This window comes from Protomyctophum bolini (genome assembly GCF_963924005.1).
Source record: "Protomyctophum bolini genome assembly, chromosome: 14".
Lineage (NCBI taxonomy): Eukaryota > Metazoa > Chordata > Actinopteri > Myctophiformes > Myctophidae > Protomyctophum > Protomyctophum bolini.
In genome coordinates this window covers 12,332,367-12,354,600 of record NC_137875.1, presented here as the reverse complement: position 1 = coordinate 12,354,600, position 22,234 = coordinate 12,332,367, and the positions used below count along the sequence as shown (strand labels likewise).

The 22,234-nt window shown below is 44.7% G+C and overlaps 1 protein-coding gene across 1 annotated transcript in view; it reads left to right on the top strand.

Moving 5' to 3' along the window:
- Positions 1–9,734: 9,734 nt before the first annotated feature.
- Positions 9,735–22,234, top strand: part of tet1 (tet methylcytosine dioxygenase 1) — a 61,413-nt gene continuing 48,913 nt past the window's right edge. The window contains exons 1-8 of the mRNA XM_080782044.1: positions 9,735–10,292; positions 11,291–11,600; positions 12,428–12,764; positions 13,328–13,620; positions 13,937–14,803; positions 15,593–15,767; positions 16,860–17,189; positions 17,303–17,917. Coding sequence (XP_080638170.1) covers positions 11,569–11,600; positions 12,428–12,764; positions 13,328–13,620; positions 13,937–14,803; positions 15,593–15,767; positions 16,860–17,189; positions 17,303–17,917 — 2,649 coding nt within the window. The 5' untranslated portion in view covers positions 9,735–10,292; positions 11,291–11,568. The remainder of the gene's footprint in view (positions 10,293–11,290; positions 11,601–12,427; positions 12,765–13,327; positions 13,621–13,936; positions 14,804–15,592; positions 15,768–16,859; positions 17,190–17,302; positions 17,918–22,234) is intronic.

Sequence of the window (22,234 nt, the reverse complement as noted above, 5' to 3'; positions counted from 1 at the left end):
AAAAACCTTTTTTAAACCGCCCTTTTTTTGTCTCTTTGTTTTTAAACCGGTCACGGGAAATTGCTAGATAATCTCCACGTCACGAGAACATATTGGGACCTTTTTGGACATGAAATGCTTGGGAGGTGTTTTATTATTTTTTTCTATCTATGCGGATGACACAGTGCTTACAGTATGATATTCCAACGTGCAGGATTTTTTTAAATATCTGTTAATTTGTGTTGTTGTTATCATGGTATTATGCGTTGAGAAATCCACAACGTTCTGCTTATAGGGCAGAGCTTCTCAAAGTGATATGTAGGCCTATTTGGTCACTGACCCCCGTTTGTTAACTTTTCTTTGAGCCAGGAAGATACATTTTCATTATTTTCTAATGATTTGTTGTCATGATTCTTGACGATTTGATGATTTCCGAGCTCAATTTAGATATGATGTTTTCGAGATGTGTCAACACTTAAAAAAATGCCGATCTACAAGCTCACAACACACCGCAATGCTACACGTTGTGAGCTTGTAGATTATCCGGAAATTAAAATTATTTTAGTTATTGTTTCAATTTAACCTCATCTTGAACGCCCTCCCTCAAGGACCCCTGGGGGTCCCGGACTCACTTTGAGAACCTCTGGCTTAGAGCCCGCCCTCTCGTTTGCAGCGATGATGTCTTCTGTGGAGTTTTAATTGTGGAAATGAGCTCTGTAGCAAGCAAAGTCTTGTGATATTAACACGTTTTATCTTCACAAAATACCCTTTTCTTATGATTGTTGAACCACAGGGAAATATACATTTTAAAAAGCACATAATTATCAATTGATATGTCAATGAGTGTAATGTGTGTCGTACGACAAAACATTTATGTTTAACTACAGAGCTTATTTTCTGCTTAAATCTAAAACCCTGCGGAAAAGGAATGTATTGTGAATCTGCAGGCAAGGGATACCCACTGCAAAACTCTGGGTTTTTAGGACTACAAACTTCCTACAAACTCCAATATTTGTAGTTTTCAGGAAGTGGAAGATTTGCCATAGATAGGAAGAAAGAACAAGTGAGCGGATTTGAATATTCCTGATAAAGAGCGAAGAGTGAAACAGTCAGAGCGGTACGAGGCAGTTCAAACTTTAAATAGCAACTAAATAAATGTATACAGTCGTAACAGACATACGGTACTATACATGGGAGCAGATATTATATTATATATAAGATATATAATATTATGGTGCAGCAATAGATGCTGTGTGATCCGGTTGGGAGCGGATGATGTCGTTACGTCATGTTGTAGTCATTGTTTGGTAGTCTTCATGCCAGAACCCTCAATCGTGGCCCCTCTGTGACAGGCATGCATTTTTAAGTCCCTATAGCGTGGAGGCATGCGTTTTCCATGCATTTTTCAGTCGAGCAAAAGTGTCTGTTGCACTGAAAGTGTCCCGTTTCATTCCCGTAAAAGCGACCACATGTTGACAGAATAATTGGAATTGACCCAAAGTGTCCCTCGCTCGTGGCTGTATCGATATCCGCCCTCACGTTACTTTTGAATTCCCACTTTTTTAATGTCATTTGAAACCTTGTAAATGTTCCATTTGGTGAATCAGAAAACCACATGTTGAAACGGTGACGACCACCGAACCGGTGAGATGTGAACACAGAGAGATGTGTTGGGGTGCAGCGCTGAGTGGCTTACCACCGCGGCTCAGTGATGTCATGTTGTAGTTTTAGTAAAAACAGAGAGATGTGTTGGGGTGCAGCGCTGAGTGGCTTACCACCGCGGCTCAGTGACGTCATGTTGTAGTTTTAGTAAAAACAGAGAGATGTGTTGGGGTGCAGCGCTGAGTGGCTTACCACCGCGGCTCAGTGATGTCATGTTGTAGTTTTAGTAAAAACAGAGAGATGTGTTGGGGTGCAGCGCTGAGTGGCTTACCACCGCGGCTCAGTGATGTCATGTTGTAGTTTTAGTAAAAACAGAGAGATGTGTTGGGGTGCAGCGCTGAGTGGCTTACCACCGCGGCTCAGTGACGTCATGTTGTAGTTTTCGGTTGACACCTTATCACGTAAAACTGGAGAAGGGACGTGCACACATAGACATCAAAGGGGACTTCAGCCCCTGCCTTTTTCGCCGTCTGTAAAACAACGGCCCTCTCCAGACCATGAATGTAGCATTTACTGTGGTGAAAGAAATGCAAATACCACTGACATGCCGGAAGGCAGCATTCAGGAGAATTGCTTTTTTTCTGAAGTCTCCTGAACTTGAACACAGTACTTTGCATCTCCACTAGCTAAAGAGTGCTGGGTTGCGCCCCGAAAATAGATCTGCTATATTCACAATTTTTGTCCAAAAGTGCCCTCTTACGGGATTTCAGCCCCTGCCCCTCTAACACTCTCTCTGCACGTCCCTGAACTGGAGCATGAACGGCTCTGAGATGCATACTCGTGTGATAAAAGCAGTAGGCATGTCTCATCAATCAAGTCACTGTGCAGGCAGCAGTAGTATGGTCACTATGGTGAGCTGGCAACAACTGCCACCTGCTGGTCAAAAGGTGAAGGTGCATCCTTGAAGGTGATCGTTTGTACGTTGTGGATTTCTCTCGGATGATGAAGTGTTTTTTTTGTGTGTGTGTGGGGGGGGGGGGGGGCGGCGATCTGTTGTAAGTGCTTTTGTGTATGTGTGAACAATGTGTGAACGCAGCGGCGACGGCAGGGCTCATGTTGAGCATCACAGTCATTCCAGCAACACTTTATTTTATTTGTATGCGTCTTTGGTACGATAAGTGTGCTGTCAAAGGTCCAATATACACCCCCGGAGGTTTATACTTGCGGTGTTGGCAGTGAATAACAATAATAATATTGATATTAATAATAGCATCACTGTCGATATTGTCTCTCTCAATATTGCATTGGGTTTTTCTGTACAAATCCCCCCAAGGTGACCTGGGATTTGGAGTCTGTGTAATATAATTTTAAGTCATAATGATATGAGCCAGGGCAGGCAGAGTTTGTACTGTATGTGTGTTTTAGAATCAGGCTTGATTTAAATTAATTTAAATTTAAATAAACTAGAAACTGAAAACTTCAATACCCACAAGGCTCTGTGCAATTAGACAGATTGAAAAAAAAGTGCAATTACCCTTTTGTTGTAGTTATATTCTGTAGTCATGAGCTGATGTTTATTATTATTATTATTATCCAGGGCAAGCTCTGGGTTACACAGTTCTACAATGATTCTATTTCTTAATTTTGTGTTGTATTTATTTTTTTAAACAAAAAAGCAACAATTTGTTTTATTAAAAACAACCCTCTTTTACTGGTAATTTTATGCAACTTACACACTTTTGGACTAATTCCCAGTCACCGTAATACCTAGAGAAGCCGTTTTTTAAAAATATATTTTTCGTTGTATTTTGCACTTTTACGATGAAGCCTATTCTTATTGCACAACGCTTGTCCATCTGTCCTCGCATGATAGGAATTTGTCATTTAGGAATGTATTTATCCTGTCTTAATACTTTAATACCCTAGCACAGTGGTTCCCAAAGTGGGGTCCAGGGAGTTCCAGGTCCCCAGCTAAATGATAGTTTGGAACCAAATGGACCCTTATGGGTCTGTAACTCTGAGAGTGTACAAATGGGAACGTTTGGTTCCATTTGTACACTCTCAGAGTTAAATTAACATTGATTTAACAATACAAATTGGGGGTCCCAGAGATAGAAATGCTGGTCTGTAGACTAATATGCATGTCAAACTGGGGGTCCTTGAAATAAAACGTGTTGAGAATCACTGCTAGAGCCATACAAATCTCCTCTTATGGGGGTCCCTAGAATATATTTTCAAATGGGGGTCCGTGGGCTAATTAGTGTCAATTTGGGGGTCCTTGACATGAAAAAGTTTGGGAAGTGTTAATTGCGTGTTTTCTGCTTCTGCAGTCCTTTTACCTTTTCAGATGAACCTCTAAGACTACTTATTTTTTAATTATTATGCATAGGAGCTGGCTCCTTAAATTGACTAATAATAATGGTTAAAGACACCTTTAAAACGAGCATTATTATACAGTACACTCACTCTTAAAACAACCATTCCATCCTTAGTGTTTCTGGCATTCCAGTTGTATATGTGTTCATTCTTACTGTATGTCATCCCCATGATGGTTCCCTCTAGTGATGCACCGAATATTCGGCCGCAGAAGATATTCGGCAGAAAATGGCTAAAAAAGATATCGGTTTTCGGCCAACTGTTTCCTATATTTGGTATTCGGTTTCGGCCAAGAATTTCCCTTTCGGTGCATCCCTAGTTCCCTCTTGGATCGGACAGAGACAGAAAAGTGAGACCGCATCGACCTCTTTTCAGTTGAAAATAATTTGTTTTTATTCAACGACAAGACAAATCTCTTACTGTCTCCAATAGCCATGTTATTCCAAGCCTATACACGCTTTTGTATTTCAGAGGCATTGAAACATATTAACTGAACTAGTGCTACAACTATACTCATTCCTTTCTTGGCGATCATTCTATCTGTTGCTTTTTTAATTATCCGTTTATTAATCAACTAAATCGATTGGTCTGTTTAACCACTGAAGCCCCATGTTATCTGTTGTCGTCGTAGGAATATGCCGATCTACAAGCTCACAACGCACCGCATCGCGACAGGTTGTGCGTTTGTAGATTTGTAGATTTCTTTTAATGTCTTTTTGCACTCCTACTGCCATGTACAGGTGCAGGTAGGAGTAGGCAGTCAACATGAGAAGTAATCCTGCTCACGGTTGTCACTTACAGCCAAAAACATTAATAGAGAATAGAGATACACCGTTTGGGTTGCTCAGACCTTTAGCAGGTATATCAGCATATGCCTGATGAAGGTCTGAGCGACTGTATTCACTTTTCTGTATTCACTTTTTCAGCTATAAGTGAAGACAGTGTGCAGCTGATTGCTTTTTTGCTCTTCTCACAAAAGAGAAAAAGGGAAATTGCAACCCCCCCCCCTTCCTCCCCTAAAACAAAAGTAATCAATTCAATCGATTGGTTCGATGAACTTAAGTCGTAAGACTCTCCGCTAAAATAATTCATATTTTATATTATAATTTGTTGTATATATTCTTTGGTGTCTGGGAAAGGTGTGATTTGCATAAAACTACCATTCTTTACTCTACTGACAGGACTTGAACATACATGACTGTTTTCCCTGTTTTATGATCATCATTCCACACGTCTGTCTGTGAATTTACTTTGGAATAGTAAGAATTTGGTAAAAGTACGTATGTTTTTAAAACAAATATTGATGTTTCAATTTGTTTAATTTCCCATGTTTGAACAAAGTATGTAGAATTGAAATAAAAAAATAAAAATGAAGAAAACTTTTACATCATTTTTATGATAACTTGTTTTTATTGAGACTGCATTTCAAAGAAATATATTGTTATACTTTTCTTTGTTTGTTTGTTAAAAATGTTATCCCATGATTTTGTAACCCATTTTTCACCCGGTGCCAATTGCCTAAGCTGTAATCCTGGGCACTAGTATACACTAACCTGGGTTAGGTTGTTCATTCAGCAGCCTGACAGACTGTGGGTAAAGGCTGTTGGTCAGTCTGTTGGTTCTGGACCGGATGGATCGATACCTTCTACCAGAGGGCAGACGTTGGAAAATATGGTGTGCTGGGTGGAACTGGTCCTGTAGGTCAGGATGATATTTGTGTGGCGTAGGCAGCGGTAGGTGAAGACTGTGGAGATAACTGGGAGACTGGTCCCAATGATCCTCCCTGCAGCCTTTAGAGTACAAGTAGGCAGGGCCGGTTCTAGGCATAGGCGAACTAGGCGGTCGCCTAGGGCCTCAACCACTGAGGGGGCCTCGTCACAGGGAGAATATATTTTTTTTCATGTATCCCTTACATGGGCTACTGGCCACATGTGGCCCCCACCTAGCTTCTTAATTTTGATCTCAAAGTGCACCAGATTGAAGCATTTTCATGGCAAATTTACAATTTTTATCCGGCGTGGCAAAGCAGGAGGGGGGGGGGCCTCTGTATAATATGTTGCCTAGGGCCTCAAAAGGCCTAGAACCGGCACTGATGGTCGGGGGGGTAGGACCAAGGGATTTGGGATTTGTTTATAAACATTTTGGTATTTGTTTATAAACATTTGTGATTTGTTTATAAACATTTGTGATTTATTTATAAACATTTTGGGATTTGTTTATAAACATTTGGGATTTGTTTACAAACATTTGGGATTTGTTTATAAACATTTGGGATTTGTAAGTCTCATGGGGGGGGTAGGACCACTACCAGTTGACCTGTAGTAAGTCTCATGGTCGGGGGGGTAGGACCAAGGGATTTGGTATTTGTTTATAAACATTTTGGTATTTGTTTATAAACATTTGTGATTTGTTTATAAACATTTGTGATTTGTTTATAAACATTTTGGGATTTGTTTATAAACATTTGGGATTTGTTTATAAACATTTGGGATTTGTTTACAAACATTTGGGATTTGTTTATAAACATTTGGGATTTGTAAGTCTCATGGGGGGGTAGGACCACTACCAGTTTACCTGTAGTAAGTCTCATGGTCGGGGGGGTAGGACCAAGGGATTTGGGAGTTGTTTATAAACATTTTGGTATTTGTTTATAAACATTTGTGATTTGTTTATAAACATTTGTGATTTGTTTATAAACATTTTGGGCTCTGTATAATATGTTGCCTAGGGCCTCAAAAGGCCTAGAACCGGCACTGCAAGTAGGGGCAAAAGTGGCGCTGTTATGCTAGAAACAGAGAGAGAGAGATTGTGTTGCACTGTTGCCTGCTAATTACAGAGAGAGAGAGAGATGTCTGCTAAATGCAAATTCCCCCACACAGTAACTCTGTCATTTCTCGACCGTTTCAGACGCGGGGCGGCTAGCCGGAACCGGGGTGGCACCCTGGGCGTGTAACGCGTATTCCTGTGGGTCTGGAAGTTGGGTGGGTCCCCGGTGGGTTGCACCACTCCAGTCACACGGGTGTGATTTTTACTTGAGAGCTACTTTCATCTCATTCTCAACTAATGGCACATATCCCAACCAATCACGCCGACCAATCACAATTTGAGTCCTCACTGTTTGTGTAATACGCAAACAGTCACTCAATGCTGGTCATAGGTGGGGCTAGCACCCCACAAAAAACTAAACAGTCACTCAATGCTGGTCATAGGTGGGGCTAGCACCCCTCAAAAAACTAAACAGTCACCCAATGCTGGTCATAGGTGGGGCTAGCACCCCTCAAAAAACTAAACAAACAGTCACCCAATGCTGGTCATAGGTGGGGCTAGCACCCCTCAAAAAACTAAACAGTCACCCAATGCTGGTCATAGGTGGGGCTAGCACCCCTCAAAAAACTAAACAAAAAAATATAACAGTGTAAATCAGGTGTGCCGTGTATGAAATCAGAAACAAGTTATTTAAAGGGGTGCCTGACAAAAAAGTTGCGGAACCACTGCAGCAGTGTACAGTACAGTACAGTACAGTACAGTACAGTACCCCCCCCCCCACACACACACACACACACACACACACACACACACACACACACAGAGTACGTATAGGGCCTCAGTCCTCCTACTCCTCCTCCCAGCCAACACTCCCTGACACTGACAGGTATCTCAAACCCACAATTCAACATTTTGGTTTTAAGATGTTGATATTCATTTTGTATTCATCCTTAGGCCCCAAATCACACCTTGTCTATTTCAAACAAAGTGTTGGCTGGGAGGAGGAGCAGGAAATGTGGTGATGTATGATGATAAGAGCGCCCCTCACTGTGTGATTTTCATTTATTACTGTGTGTGTATAATTTCAGTCATCAGTGTTTACCCTTTTTGGTGAGTTGTCTGGACAACTCACCCCGAACGTGAAGACTCACCAGGGGTGAGATGTCTTCACTTTCTGGGGTGAGTTGTCTTCACTTTCGGGGTGAGTTGTCTGACTGAATATGGACCCTTTGAGCTCTTTTATATACTTTACTGATGCCAAACATCACACACTCTCCTATCCTCCTGGTGGAGACCTGTGCCCAGAAGGGCACTTTTTCTAGTTCATTTCTGCTGCATTTGGATGGCAAAAATGACAGATCTGCAAGTTCAGTGTCTTGAATGAGATGTGCTGTGAGTTTGCATATCTGCTATTTTCTAGCATAGGACCGTTGCACAGTGAAGTATAAGGCTTTAGGATGTATAAATCGTTTTTAGAATCGTCCTCCTCAGGAGCATATCCACGGATATCCCAAGCCGTGAATATACACGGATATCCCAAGCCGTGCATATCCACGGCTTCCCAAGCCGTGCATGCCTTATGGTTACAAGCTAAGCTATACATCTCCTTACAACCGTACTCTACCGGATTTTCAATGCAAGTGGTTGTTTCACCATGTTTGCGCATTTATGAGAAGAAAACACCAATCTGGGAATTATTTCGGGTACCCCCTGCCCCTGGCTATGCGCGCGGACCCCACTTTGGGAACCGCTGGCATATAGAGACTCGATCCTTACAACAGTGTTTCACCGGATTTTACTGTTAAATAAATAAATAAATAATTAGCACGGAACCGATAGTTAGATCCGAAATTGAATTAGGCCTATACTGTAATAATGCGGGTGCCATGAGGGCACTTTCAGACCAAAATAGAGAACCTATCAATCTTCATATAATTGGTCCTCACTATGTTCATGATAAAATCCCACTATTTTTTCTACTGAGTCTGTGTCTCATAGGAGGCCTGTGGGCAGTTCAGAAACCCGTCCACCAGTGACATCATCATTAGACAGATTTTTTTTTAAACAAGATTTTATTTTTATATTTAGATTTGTTCATTTGTATTATCGTGAGAACGATGGCTTCCATTTTTGCATTGCAACTTTTCAGGAATAGAACGCCTGCCATTTCTATTAGCTTGGATTCCCCATCAATATGTCACTATGGTGGACGGGTTTCTGAACTGCCCACAGCCCTCCTATGAGACACATGCAGACTGAGACGAGTAGAAAAGAATTGTGGCATTTTATCATGATCATTAGTGAGGACCAATTATATGAGGATTGGTTAAAAAGTGGTGAAGTGGTCCTATAGTACATAACATCCTCCAACGTGGCAGTTGCAGAATAATAGGCCTTAATTCTACCCATATACCGGTAAGATTATTTCAGGAAGTAACCTTGAGGTTTGTTCTTTTGTTTATGTCTTTTTTCAAGGACACCACCAGAGGCCAGCACAACGTCACAAAACACAATACAATATAGAGCATTTACGGATGGAATGAAAGTGGAATGAATTAGCATGTGATGTGAGCATATTTTACTTATTACACTTTACTCATTTGATTGATTGATTGAAAACTTTATTAACAGTTTGCAGGGGAAAAAAGCACAGCAGGATATAGTTCAATACAAGGTCTGCTTACAGCTTACTCTGCTATAAGAGGATTAAAAATCCAAGAAACCACTAATAAGGCTTAATTGTTGATTGGGGTTCTTTTTAAACTAACCAGAATCTAATATTTATGTATTTATTCTGCAAGGAAGGCACCCAGCAGGGATATTATATTAAAACAAACAAAAGCACGTTCGGACAGAACAATCCATTCCGCGTTTTCCCCACGACTCTTCACTCTCGAGCCCTCGCCAAAAAGAACAGATCTACAAGCTCACAACGCGTCATGAAGCGCCGCGTTGTGAGCTTGTAAATCTGTTCTTCATTGGCAACGCGAGAGAGAGAGAGAGACCTCGGGGTTGCGTCTGGTGTGTGTGTAAAGGGCGAATGGTGGGCAGCCCCGGATGGAACTGACATAAGAGAGAGAGGATTTACATTCTGCAACGAACGGGGCTGTGCGTATACGCGCGCGTGCGCGTGTGTGTGTGTTGTAACATTGTAACTATACTCGTGGTGGTGACGGTGGCGCGTGTCCACTCCACATTGATTATATAGCTACATTGCAGCCAATAAATATCCTCCCCGGACTGACGGACGGTCTCTCTTCTTGGTACATTTTGTAGCCGTCGTCGGTCAATTTATATTGGCGTCAATGTGTCCGGTGATGGTGGTGGTGGTGGTTCCTCCATGATTCGTGCACCGGCGGCGGGGTGGACCGACGACAGCACTAGGGTCGCAGCCGGCGGTGGTGCGTCGTTCAGCGGGGAGGAGAGGAGAGACGGCGGCGGCGTCGAGGCAGCACGGTCACGGTGCTGCTGGTGGTGGTGGTGCACGCTCCGTGCGCGTCTGCTCTGCACTGCATGGAAGAAGAAGGAGTATTCTTAGCTAGCCTGCTTCAACTGTCTGTCTTCTTGTGGTATGTCAAGTATTCGGTGGGCTAAAGCCTTTCCCTTCGTTGCCTTTTTTTTTTAAAGGGGGGGGAAAATCCCCCCAATGTGTGTTTTAAATAGGCTATCGAAAGTGGAACGCTTTAAAACATATATAATATAAACAAGGGAAAACATTGTGTCTTATTGCAGTCGGTCGACGTTCGGACATTTGAGTGATATTATTTATAATCGGTTGTGATATTCAGTCGTCGACGTCGACGACGCGGCCGGTCAAGTGCAAAAAAGTAATAAACTACTAGGGCATTTAAACACACAGAAAAACATGGTAGTAAAGACAGCTCTTCCGCCAGTCAGGAGCCAAAACAGGATCTGACTATAGCTTCCACTACAGACCACAGAGAGACAGACCACTTTCTGAATGTGCTTGTGTGCCCTTTAACTGTGAAGCCACGCTACAAGCATATATATATATATATATATATATATATATATATATATATATATATATATATATATAGCTTTAAAATGCTTCCATTTACTTCTGAAAGGCATACGTGTAGGCTATATATCTTTGTGCCCTTTGACTATAGCTTTTAAATGCTTGCATGTACTTCTGAAAGGCATTACATTGTGTATAAACAGTATGTGTGTATAGGCTATATATTCTATGGGTCTTTGAAATGCTTACTTTTTCCACTTATTCAAGCCTGCAGCATTATCACATTGTATGCAAAATGGTGTTACATGCCAATACTATGAACAGTTTGTCGGTGTGTTAGTGACACATGCATGGGCTTTAAATCACATATAGGAATGTAATAACACAAGTGATGAGTTCATTACAGGGATTGTCTTTTCAGCTCTTTTATAAAAACAACCTTTTAATTGGTGGCCATAATGACAGAGATTAGATTCTCTTATTGTGTGATTGCATGCTATTTTGTGGCGGCGGCGGGAAGAAATCAAACATTCTTCTGGCATTGTTTTGTTCTTCTCATCATAATGTTATCTCTCTTCTCTTCAGGTCGTGCGCTCGCTCAGCTGCTGTTTTGAAAATGGGACGGTTATTATTATTATAACCGCGTGAAGTGTTCTCGTCGTCATCATCATCATCCTCGGCGCTGCTGAGATTGAAGCGAGCAAACACAGAGGCAGATTTAAAAAGTAATAACAAGGAGAAGTCCAGGAGGTTGTTGCTTCTAAGGGGTCACAGACCGGCGTGTTCTCCAGACCAGAGGGCTCCCATGCTGGCTTCCACTACAACACCACCTCCTCCTCCTCCTCTACCACACCTCCTGAGTCATGCCTGTCACTTCCAAAGCCACTGGCAGACAGTAAGCCACACACAGTCACGGTTATTATTATTAGCCTATTATTACGTAATCTGCTTAATCGCAAATCGTTTGACGAGATGATCGCAAATTGTTTAATCGAGGTAAATTCTTCGGTTGGGGCGGCAGTACTAGTCTCGGAAACCCAGACGTTTTTATTTCCAGGGAGAGAAAAAAAAGTCTGGGGCCGAGTCCACTTCAATTCGGCATACACTGTAGTGTACAGTATAGTGCAAAAGCCGCTCACTCTCTGCTGATTTCTGATCGTCTGCACCTTTGATAAATTGACGCGCACACACAGTACACACACACACTCCTCTCTCACTCTGTCGCTCTAATTAATTTGTCTCATGTCATGCAGCTGCGTGTAGTTTCTCCCGGCGGATCCTGCCGGGAGCTGCCTATGCCATAGAAAGCATAGGTGAGTTCCAGTCTAGGATGGCAGTGGCTCACTATTACCACTATTGTGGTATAGCATAATTGTTTTATAAAAATATAAAAATCAGATTGGGAAAAATTGGTATCGGCAGATATTCAAAATCAAATGATCCGAATCGGGTCAGGAGCAAAAAATCCTTTTTGAAACGTCTATGAGGAAAATGAATGGGGAATTATCTTCCAGTCCTGTCGCCGCCATGTAAGGAGTAGGACTGCGACGATCTATAAGCCCTGCGGGATTCCGGTCAACCACTACATAGGTTTTATGTTGCTACAGTCAGAAATGCCATTTTTTCCTCATACGTTCCAATGTTCAAAAGACACACAATTAAATCATTAATCGCACGAAATGATCAACTTAAACATTCCGTGGTGTGACTGTCTGGTGACAGGCCTGGAAGACGACAGCCGCAACCTGCCCAGAGAAGAAGCACCAGGCACACGTCCTCCATCGCCGGTAAGCCCAGAGGGAGAGCCAGGCTGCAAACGGCACCCGCCGAACCCAAACCCGCCACCAGGCTGCAAACGGCACCCGCTGAACCCAAACCCACCACCAGGCTCCAGACAGCACCCGCCACCAGGCTGCAAACGGCACCCGCCGAACCCAAACCCGCCACCAGGCTTCAAACGGCTCCCACACCCGCCGAACCCAAACGGTCCGCCACCAGGCTCCAGAGAGCACCCACACCTGCCGAGCCCAAGCGGTCCTCCACCAGATCCCAGGCCAAGGTCATTATGGTTTTGCCATTGTCTTGTCATTAGTTTCAGTTTTTATTTTGTTTCATTCGACTCTTTTGTTTTCAATTTCCGCCTGTGATTAGTTTTCAAAGTGAGGTAAGGTTTGCTTGGGCTTAAAACTGACTGTAGCTTAACATTTTGCAAGATGAGATTTCATATTCACCCAACATATTAGGCTTCCTTTATGAAATATTGACGAAGACTATAACACAAAGTACATTTTTGTCAATTCTAGTTGTGATATGAAAGCAGGGAATCATAGCTTCAAGATATGGCTTATAGAGTAATGTTTTACAGAAAACAGCGAGTTGAGAAAACAGACTTGAAAGGTTCACTTCTCTAACATTACACCTAGCTACATGTCGATTTCAGCTCTGACATTTATTTCAGACATGCTCTAGTATGTGAAGAGTCTGTCTGCTTTTAACTCATTTTGGATTAAAAAAAACAGTTAGTCTTGCTGCCATGACTGTCTCTGTATCAAAAAGAGTCACATTTCGTTAGAGCTTCAGTTAACGTCGATGCTAACCCTGCGGTCGCTCCCCATCATGCAGACCCCGGCCGCCTGCAGCCCACGTGGGACAAGGAGCAGCGTGAGCCAGGGAGTACGGAGGTCGCCCGCTCGGGTCAGCCAGCAGCACGCTCCTGAGGACGCGGGATCCCTCAGGCCCACGAGGCTGCGCAAGCCGCCCAACGTCTACGGCGAATATGAAGACGCCCCAGGGAGCAGGAAGCCTGGCACAGGCACACCCCGCCAGCAAGCTCCGAAACCTAACGACAGGGGACCACAGAGGAAGAGCGCCAGCAGGGGGAAGGCGGGGAGAGGCGCGGTGCCTTGCCAAGACGGGTAGGGATCGGTCACATTTTGAGATATTTCAGATATTGGCATTTATTTAGCATGATCATCAAACTCCTTCCCATAAACCTGTGTGAATTCATCCGCTGCAAAAATGCTGAAAAAAGCAGGTCTACAAGAGAAATAGCGCAAACAGCCGATCTACAAGCTCACAGTGTCTCGGGATATGACGCATTGTGGGCTTGTAGATTGCCCTTTTTTCTTTTTAAGTATCTAGTTATTAAATGCAGTTTTGACCATAGTACATTATTGTTTTGATGATTGATTGGTAGCAGTCATATTGTCATAACATTTCATTTCTTGACAGTTCTAAAGACCTCGAAAAACCAGACGGCGGCGATGGCGATCCAGCTCCTAACGAGGGAGGGGAGGAGCCGGACGTCCCTAACGGCGAGGGAGCCGCCCCCGTTGCTCTGGAAACGGATGTCGTCGGCGCAGCGACTGAAGTCAAAGAGCAGGAAGTGGAAGTCCGGGCGCCCGGGAGGAGCCACGCTGAAGTGGAAGCTCCTCCCCCTCTCTGCGAAGTCGCACGGGAAGAGTCCTCCACGCGCCGTGGCTGTGACGGCGCTATTAGCCCCGCCCAGCGTTGCGATGTCGTCGACCCGAGCTCTGTGATCGGAAGACCCGAAAGTCATGGGGACAACCACAGTTCTGCTGAACCCCGAAATGACCCCAGTCAGGCCGGTGAACCCCGAAATGACCCCAGTCTCCCTGGTGAACCCCGAAATGACCCCAGTCTCCCCGGTGAACCCCGAAATGACCCCAGTGTCCCCGTTGAAGTCCGAAATGACCCCAGTCTCCCCGGTGAACCCCGAAATGACCCCAGTGTCCCCGGTGAAGACCGAAATGACCCCAGTCTCCCCGGTGAACCCCGAAATGACCCCAGTGTCCCCGGTGAAGACCGAAATGACCCCAGTGTCCCCGTTGAAGACCGAAATGACCCCAGTGTCCCCGTTGAAGCCCGAAATGACACCAGTCTCCGCGGTGAGGAGAGCGAGAACGCGAGTGTTCCGGCACGTGTCAGGATGGAAGAAAGAGTGAGCGTTATCCACGAGGTGACCAGGGAAGACGAGACTCACCAGTGTAACAACACCCGGTTCGATTCCCGGGTGGTACACCACCAGCACGACAAGGAAGGCAGTTCACGGTCGGCGAAAGGAGGAGGAGGCGAAAGGTAAGCCTGGCAACGTCGTTTACATCATCGCAATTATTCGAGGTGATGCAACAAAGCTGGCAAGTGAACTGTTGTTTATTCACAGTGCTTCAATAAGGTTATATACAGATAGAAGGTTTTACCAGTTAAACCATAACGTAAGTATAATTGCTTGTAACATCAACACTGCGACAGAGGCATACTATTCAGACACGTAGGGCGCTCCAAACATTCAGAGTCCCTTGTGTTGGCTTTTTATACAATAAGCTTCACAGCTCCCTGGAAGCTTATTGTGTTCTCAGTATGACAAAGTGAGCCACAATGCCAATGAGCTCAAGTCAAAGCTGCGCATAGGCTTCCACAGGCCGGCCCTCTGCTTGACGATAGGCTCACGGTGACGAGGTGGGCAGGTGGAAGGTGGATGGCTCTCCGCCTCCGAGCACCGCAGCAGCAACCAGACCTGGGACTGAGAACTTCAATCAGCACTCTATACAATACAACAGCATGTGACTGACAAATAACCGTATTACCATAATCACTGTATACTATATAATATATAAATATAATCACTGTATAATGTATGTATCACCGATTTATTTAACAAAAGGCTAAAACAGAAATGTAATTTTAGTCACGGTGCAACCGTCTTTCGACTGTTCTTGGAGCCTTGGCCGTTCGGGCAACTTTACAATTTGTATTTAAATATTCTAATGTTCAATGCCAAACTAAAAAACACAATGAAAATCGTTTAATCGCAATCCATTTGTATGACTATTAATCGTCGACCAAAATGTGTCCTGATGGTGACAGCCCTGGCGAGAGCCTACGCAGCGGAGAGACGGCGGAGAAGGAGAAGGAGGAGGAGGAGGAGGAGGCCCAGAAAGAGGAGAGAGAGAAGGGTGTTTGTGTTTACATCAGTCCTGCTGACTCCCAGCCTCACGGGCCTCATCGTCACTCCACTGACAGACTCATCCCGTTGACTCAGGTCAGCTCACTTTGTCTCTTTTCTTAATTTAAAGTAGGCGTTCATTTGTGCCTCTTTTTCTTCACCCGTTTAGTCGTTTTGCTAGTTGATTCCTCCCCACACACATTGCTGTGTGTTGTCACTGTGCTGCTGTTGTACCCTGCTGGCTCACCTGCCAGTTCAGCAGCTGTCCTGCGTCCGTGCAGGACGACAAAAAAAACCCACTATCTCCACCCAGAACATGGGCCTGTTGTGTTCGTATAGAGTAGACTCTCTACAGAGCCAGATGCAATGCGGCAAAGTCACGGTGGTGGGCAGGTTACTTAATGTGCCACTCAAGTGCCTCACAAATCAGTTTCATATCTCTTAAAAATCCATAAAAAGATCTTTTTTAAAATCTCTCTAAAGGCCAATTTATGCTTTGAACGATAAGTGCCGACTAAAGTGACGTCCAAACGACAAAACATTAAAATAAATGCTGAGTAATAACGACGTAATGGAAAAATTAAAGGTCACATTGGTTGGGAAGATTGCAGGTGACTACATCCTACTACATCCTTGGCAACGCTGTGGTGTTGTGAGGCAATATGAATGCTCAAAACCCACGTGACACACATGTTCGGCACTTGTTGCTCAAAGTAGTGCTGCACGATTAATCGAAAAAAAGATCGCGATCTATATTCAGACAACTATGTGATCTCATTTCTAAATTTGAGCAAGATGTCTGTTTAAAGTCACAGTAGTTGGCTCCAGGTGCCTCTTTTGAATGTAGTAATGTTCAGCAACTAGCCAACTGGCGGCCGGCGGGCCTTGATGCCGTCGTAATGACTATCTTTACACGTGCTAAAAATCTACACCATGTGTAAAATGACTTGTGCTTTTACTTATACTGGCTCTCTTGTCCACTAGTCCCTTCCTAACATTTTAGTCTAGTTTTTATTTGTTGACGAAATTGTCAAATTATATTTAGTCTTACTTATAGTCATCATAGCTTAGTTTTAATTTAGTTTCCATTTTGTTTTTGTCAGTGGAAAAACGGTAGTCGACGAACATTTTTCCTCATAGTATTAGTTGAGGAAATAAACACTGGTTATTTGTTTGGTGGTCTTTCAGGCAGAGTCGGCGCTCTCCACCACAGCTACCTCACAGCCCACCCTCAAAGCCCCGTCGTCGTCATCCCTCTCGGAGCGGCCCGTACCCCCGCAGGCTCTGAGCCGGGGTGCCGGTCACCACATCCGGCACAAGGCCCACGGTGCTAAACCCAGTTACCTAGGGTCCTTCTCCTCCTCCGGAGCAGCTCTCCCCGAGTCGAGGCAGACGTGGCGGACCGACCCCGCGACCCCCCCGGACCCTCTTGCTGCCAGCCGCGGTGGGCTCCGTTCACTCCTGCAACCCGAGCCTCCTCCTCCCCGCCGTGACTACTACGGACAAGCCCTGTCACCGGTAGGCTCTGTCACAACTGTTACATCATCGCCTCATCGGATTTATTTGCAATTATTTGAGCAATTATTTGTATGCCAACTAATGGTCAACTTAAACTCTCCTGATTGTTCCAGGCCTACCCTCCGGTGAGGACTCACACCAAAGACATGTCATCACATGTGGAGCCATACAGCCGGGGGGACGACAGACCTCCACTCTCACTCCGTCAGTCCAGTGCCGATCTGTTCCTCACAGCTGCGTTGAAGCCAATGCCCCGACACGGCAGGCTGCTGCTGGGAACGTCGGGACCGGACACAGGCTGCATGCGTGGCACCTCCTCCTCCTCATCCTCTTCCTCCACCTCCTCCTCCTCCTCCACCCCCACCCTCCAGGAGACCATCCTCTCCCTCTCCTTCTCCTGCAGCTCCGACAGCTTCGGCTCCTCCCTCTCGCTGGACACGGAGGAGGAGTTGGAGGAGGGGGGCGGGCGGCGGGCTGGGGGTCCGGAGGGGGAGGGGGCGGCCACCAGGAGGTGGCAGCTGCCCCCCAAGAGGAGGGAGCGGAGGAGGAAGCGGCGGCGGGGGGGCTGCGGGGCGTGCGAGCCGTGCTCCCGCCAGAACAACTGCGGCCAGTGCAGCTGCTGCCTGAAGCGCCGCACCAGGCACCAGATCTGCAAGCTGCGCAGGTGTGCGGAGCTGAGGAAGAGGAGGAGATATACGTCGCCTCTGCTGCCGCTGACCGGCACACAGGTGAGGCACTGTGTGCGTGTGTGTGTACGTGCATGTGTACGTGCCTGTGTGCGTGCGTGTGAATATCATTATCTGCTTTAAACACTGTCTTCCTGATGCTATCTGTCTATTTAGACAGATGCTAGGTTCATCCTCAGATTCCACCTCACCCCCTAGCACTCACCTCTTCAGACTCCACTTTACTACCTAGCACTGACCTCTTCAGACTCCACCTCACCCCCTAGCAGTTCTCTCTGCACTCTATTGACGTGATTATTGACCTTGTTTATTGAATAGTGTTAATGCTTACTCTGCTTATTCTGAGCTTTAGGTCACGGACCTTCTTTGATGCAAACATTTCCTATCTTCGGGACCCCAGTCTACACAAAATGTTACTGTACATAAATTGGCACGAATAGGATGAGTCAGAGAATACCTTAATGTGTTGCAGCCGGCCATAAGATCATTCATCAGGCATGGGTGGTTTTGCTGACACGCATTTCTGTGTTTACGCCAAGGCTGGTTTAGGCTAGATGCCTATGTTTTGACGCCTGCCCAGTGCCATACAGAGACGCACACTATCTTAACACTCCACAGCAGCACTGTAGAGTGTAACTATTGTACAGATAATACGCTTGTCAATGAACTGATATCGGTGTATTCTGTTGATAACGGTGGTTGTGTGCATCGGAACCTTGTTTGTGCATAGTGAGGAAAGATGTTATGACACTGTGAGATTTGCGTGTTTGTTTGTTTCTGTATGCCACTGTACTATACGTATACTATCCTATACTATAGCACTCATTGTTGACGCTGTTCTTCCTTAGTCTCCTAGTTTTTTTGTGCCCTTATTGTATCTTTCAGTACTCTCATTCTGTATCTTAATTGCTATGCAGCCTCGGGCGAATGACTTTCCCCCGTGGTATCAATAACGGTATGTCTGTCTGTCTGTCCATCTATCTACTGGCCACGCTCGGGGCTTGATAGTGGAACACTCCCTTTCATTTACACAGCAAAGTCCTCCTGACCGTCTGTCCGTATCGCCTCTCTGACCCTCTCCCAGTGAAATGGTCAGGAATGCAAGCGTGATAAGACACAGTTTAAGTATGAGGGAGTGTGTGTAGGGAGTAAATATAAGCTCTACTGTTTGTGAACACAGTCAGACATTAGTATGTGGTGAATATATACACCATACTGTGTGTGTGTGTGTGTGTGTGTGCGTGTCAGAAGGGAAAGCACTGTCACATGAGCCGGCAGAAGTGCAGCACGTCGTCTCTTGCTGTGAGTGAATGGTTTAATGTGTGTGTGAATACACAGAAAGATACCGTATACAAGCACTGTTTACCATTCCCATTTGATCTGTAGTGATCCCATTGAGGCGTGTTGTTGAAGTGTAAACAACCAGCAGATCACATGACGTGATGTTACGTTTGATTACAATCTACTACACACGGAGGAGGAGGAGCTAGGCTATAGGCTAGCTGAGCGGCATCATGCGTCGCCCCGGTTACCGAGCGCCGGGGGAAGTCAATATGACACAGTGGTTCTCAACCAGTGGTCCGGGGACCTACGGTGGTCCTTGAGGGGGTTCCAGGGGGTCCCCAGCTATATGATGGAGAGTTGGTAACTTATAGATCTTTAACTCTTGAGAGTGTATAATACTATGTGCATTACTTAAGTTAATTTACAAGAAGTCTACACAGTTAGAGAGAATGTATAACAATACTTTGCCTGTTATCTCTCCTATGGTAGGCCTATCAACGTCAGTACAGCATGGAAGTTTAGTTTTGGGTTTGAGAGGCTAAATGTCATCAAATGGTGGTTCCGTGGCTCAAATGCATGAATAAATAATGGGCCTCGATATGAAAAGGGTTGAAAGCCACTGCAATAATAAGCCACAGTCAGCAGTGGAACGGAAGTCTCACTAATTATTGGCAAGACTTCTCACAATAATACATACAGTGTTTTCCATTACAGTCTTCATCACGTCACTTCGTCCTCCAGTCATACACCATTCATATTTGAACATTTTTCAGCATTGCTAACAGCAGCTGTCTGTCAAACGCTAATACACTGTGCGTGCGTAAGTGTGCGCGAGTGTGTATGCATGCATGTGTGTACGTGCCCATTTAAGGCTCGCAGTAGCAGCAGATTATGACAGATTATATAACTACCTGCAGTAGTGTTAGTGGGTTGTGCGTGCGTACGTGCGTGCGTATGTGCGCGTGCACGTGTGTGTGTGGTTGAGGAGGAAGGGATTAAGCACTGTCTGATTTACAAACCCTACGGAGAAGGCCTGAGAATGTGGGTCACCATGTTAAGGAGTTCAGTGAGTACACACACGCACACACACACACACACACACACACACACACAGGAGATACTGTAAGTAGGCCTGTCAGAATTATTACCTAATCGCATGATTGTAATTATTTTAGATAATTAATAATTTTAGATAATTGCAATTATTTTGTTTAAATCATTTGCATTCATCTGTATTAATGATTTTTTTTTTTTTAAATGAACGTTCTACGAGCATAGAGTTCAATATTCTCTTGAATATCGAGATAATGTTTTATGGAATATTTATGAACATTCTTCAACAGAAGATCATGATGACATTCATGCAAAACAATTATTGTGATTAGGTGATTATGTATTAATTCATTGTGACAGGCCATAGATATGGGTGGCAGGACAGGATCCACACACGCGCACTCACACTTACACACTTGACTCAGAAGCAGAGGGACGGCAGTGATTGGCTCGTAGTACGTGCTGTAAATGTTTGGATGGTACACTTCTGATGTGTCACATGCACTGTTGGTGGTGTGCACTGTGCGTGGCTGCGTGCGTGCGCATGCTCGCGGCATTGATGGAAAGATGGGCTGAAGTGAAAGTGAGGTGTATTATTGTAATATTCAGGTCCATGATGCAGAAATGCGACGCATTGTTCTTCTTTCAGTGTCTGAATAAGACTGAAATGAAGCTGACAGGCCTATGATACTATCGCCACCCCAGTGTGGTGGTGTTGTCCGTGTTTTCTACTTGTTGATGTGACAACACAACACAAGCTTCGGTGCGGCGTCGACACGATGAGGAAATGTTAGTACTGTAAACACGGAGCAGGCGCGTCTTCAAAAAGAGCTGTTCAGGTGAGATTATTGAATTGTTATCTTAATATAGTCCAGTTGTCTACATACATACATACATACATACACACATACAGTCAGTCAGTCCGTATAGCAGGCAGTGTTGTTGGGCAATTTACCTTAAAATTGTAACTTAGTTACTTTACTAATCACAGCTTGTAGCTACAAATACACTGTGTAACTTTGCATCTTCGCATCTTTTGCATCTGCCTGTGTGGGTTTTATGGGTAAATCTCCCATTGGCTTAGAGACAGCCAATCATGAAAAAGTGTCCACTAAGGTCGTCAGTACGGTCGCAGCAAATGTAGTCCAGGCGCTTTTCAAGCACCTGCCAAGGAAAACTTTTTTAATGATACTGCGCGGCCCCCGATCATGAACACGCATCTATATTTTTCAGCCAGCCCGGCTCTTTCAACACAACGATTAACGTTTTTTTCAGACGGTCCGAACTACAGGCATCTGTAGCATAACAGGACTATACCTTTTCTCTTTGGACAAGATACAGAACAGATATGTATGAATTGAGCCCATATCGTCTTAACAGGCCGTGCATGCTCGATTGTGCATGTGGGTGCGTGCGTTCATGTATTTGAGTGTTTTGCGGTTCAAGCGTACACCCTTCTGATGAATGTTGTCATCATTATTGTGAGGTTGGGTCAGAAGCCAAAGAAATACTTTCATGTACGGGCATGCAAATTCAGTTCCTTTTCCTTCTAATGAGTAACTCCTAGAGGCTGCCAAACCGTGCTTGCGTATTTCACCAGTTTAGGTATAGCAGAGTGGCTCTCAGCCTGATGACCTAAAAGTCTAATATCTCCCCCGAATCACAGCTATATCCCTTTGGCTTAGTGGTTAAGATGTTGGCTTTTCACGTGGGAGACCCGGGTTCGAATCCTGGGTGTTACATAACATACTGAGCAGGAGAATGCTAAACGCACAACAGTCTTAGTAGTGGTGCCAGCTCACGGCAGAAACATCTAAAGAGTTAAGTCTTAAAAAGACAAAAGGGTGGCTGCACACACTGATAGCCAAAGTGCCAATTATTTATTTAGGATAAAGAGTAAAAACCAACGTTTCGGCAGTTCTTCTTCAGGCTATGTTATGTTACATAACATAGGCATAGATCGCTCTTAACTAGCCTGCTTTCACTCAGACTCAAATGGATCCTCTGGTGTGTGTGTTTGTG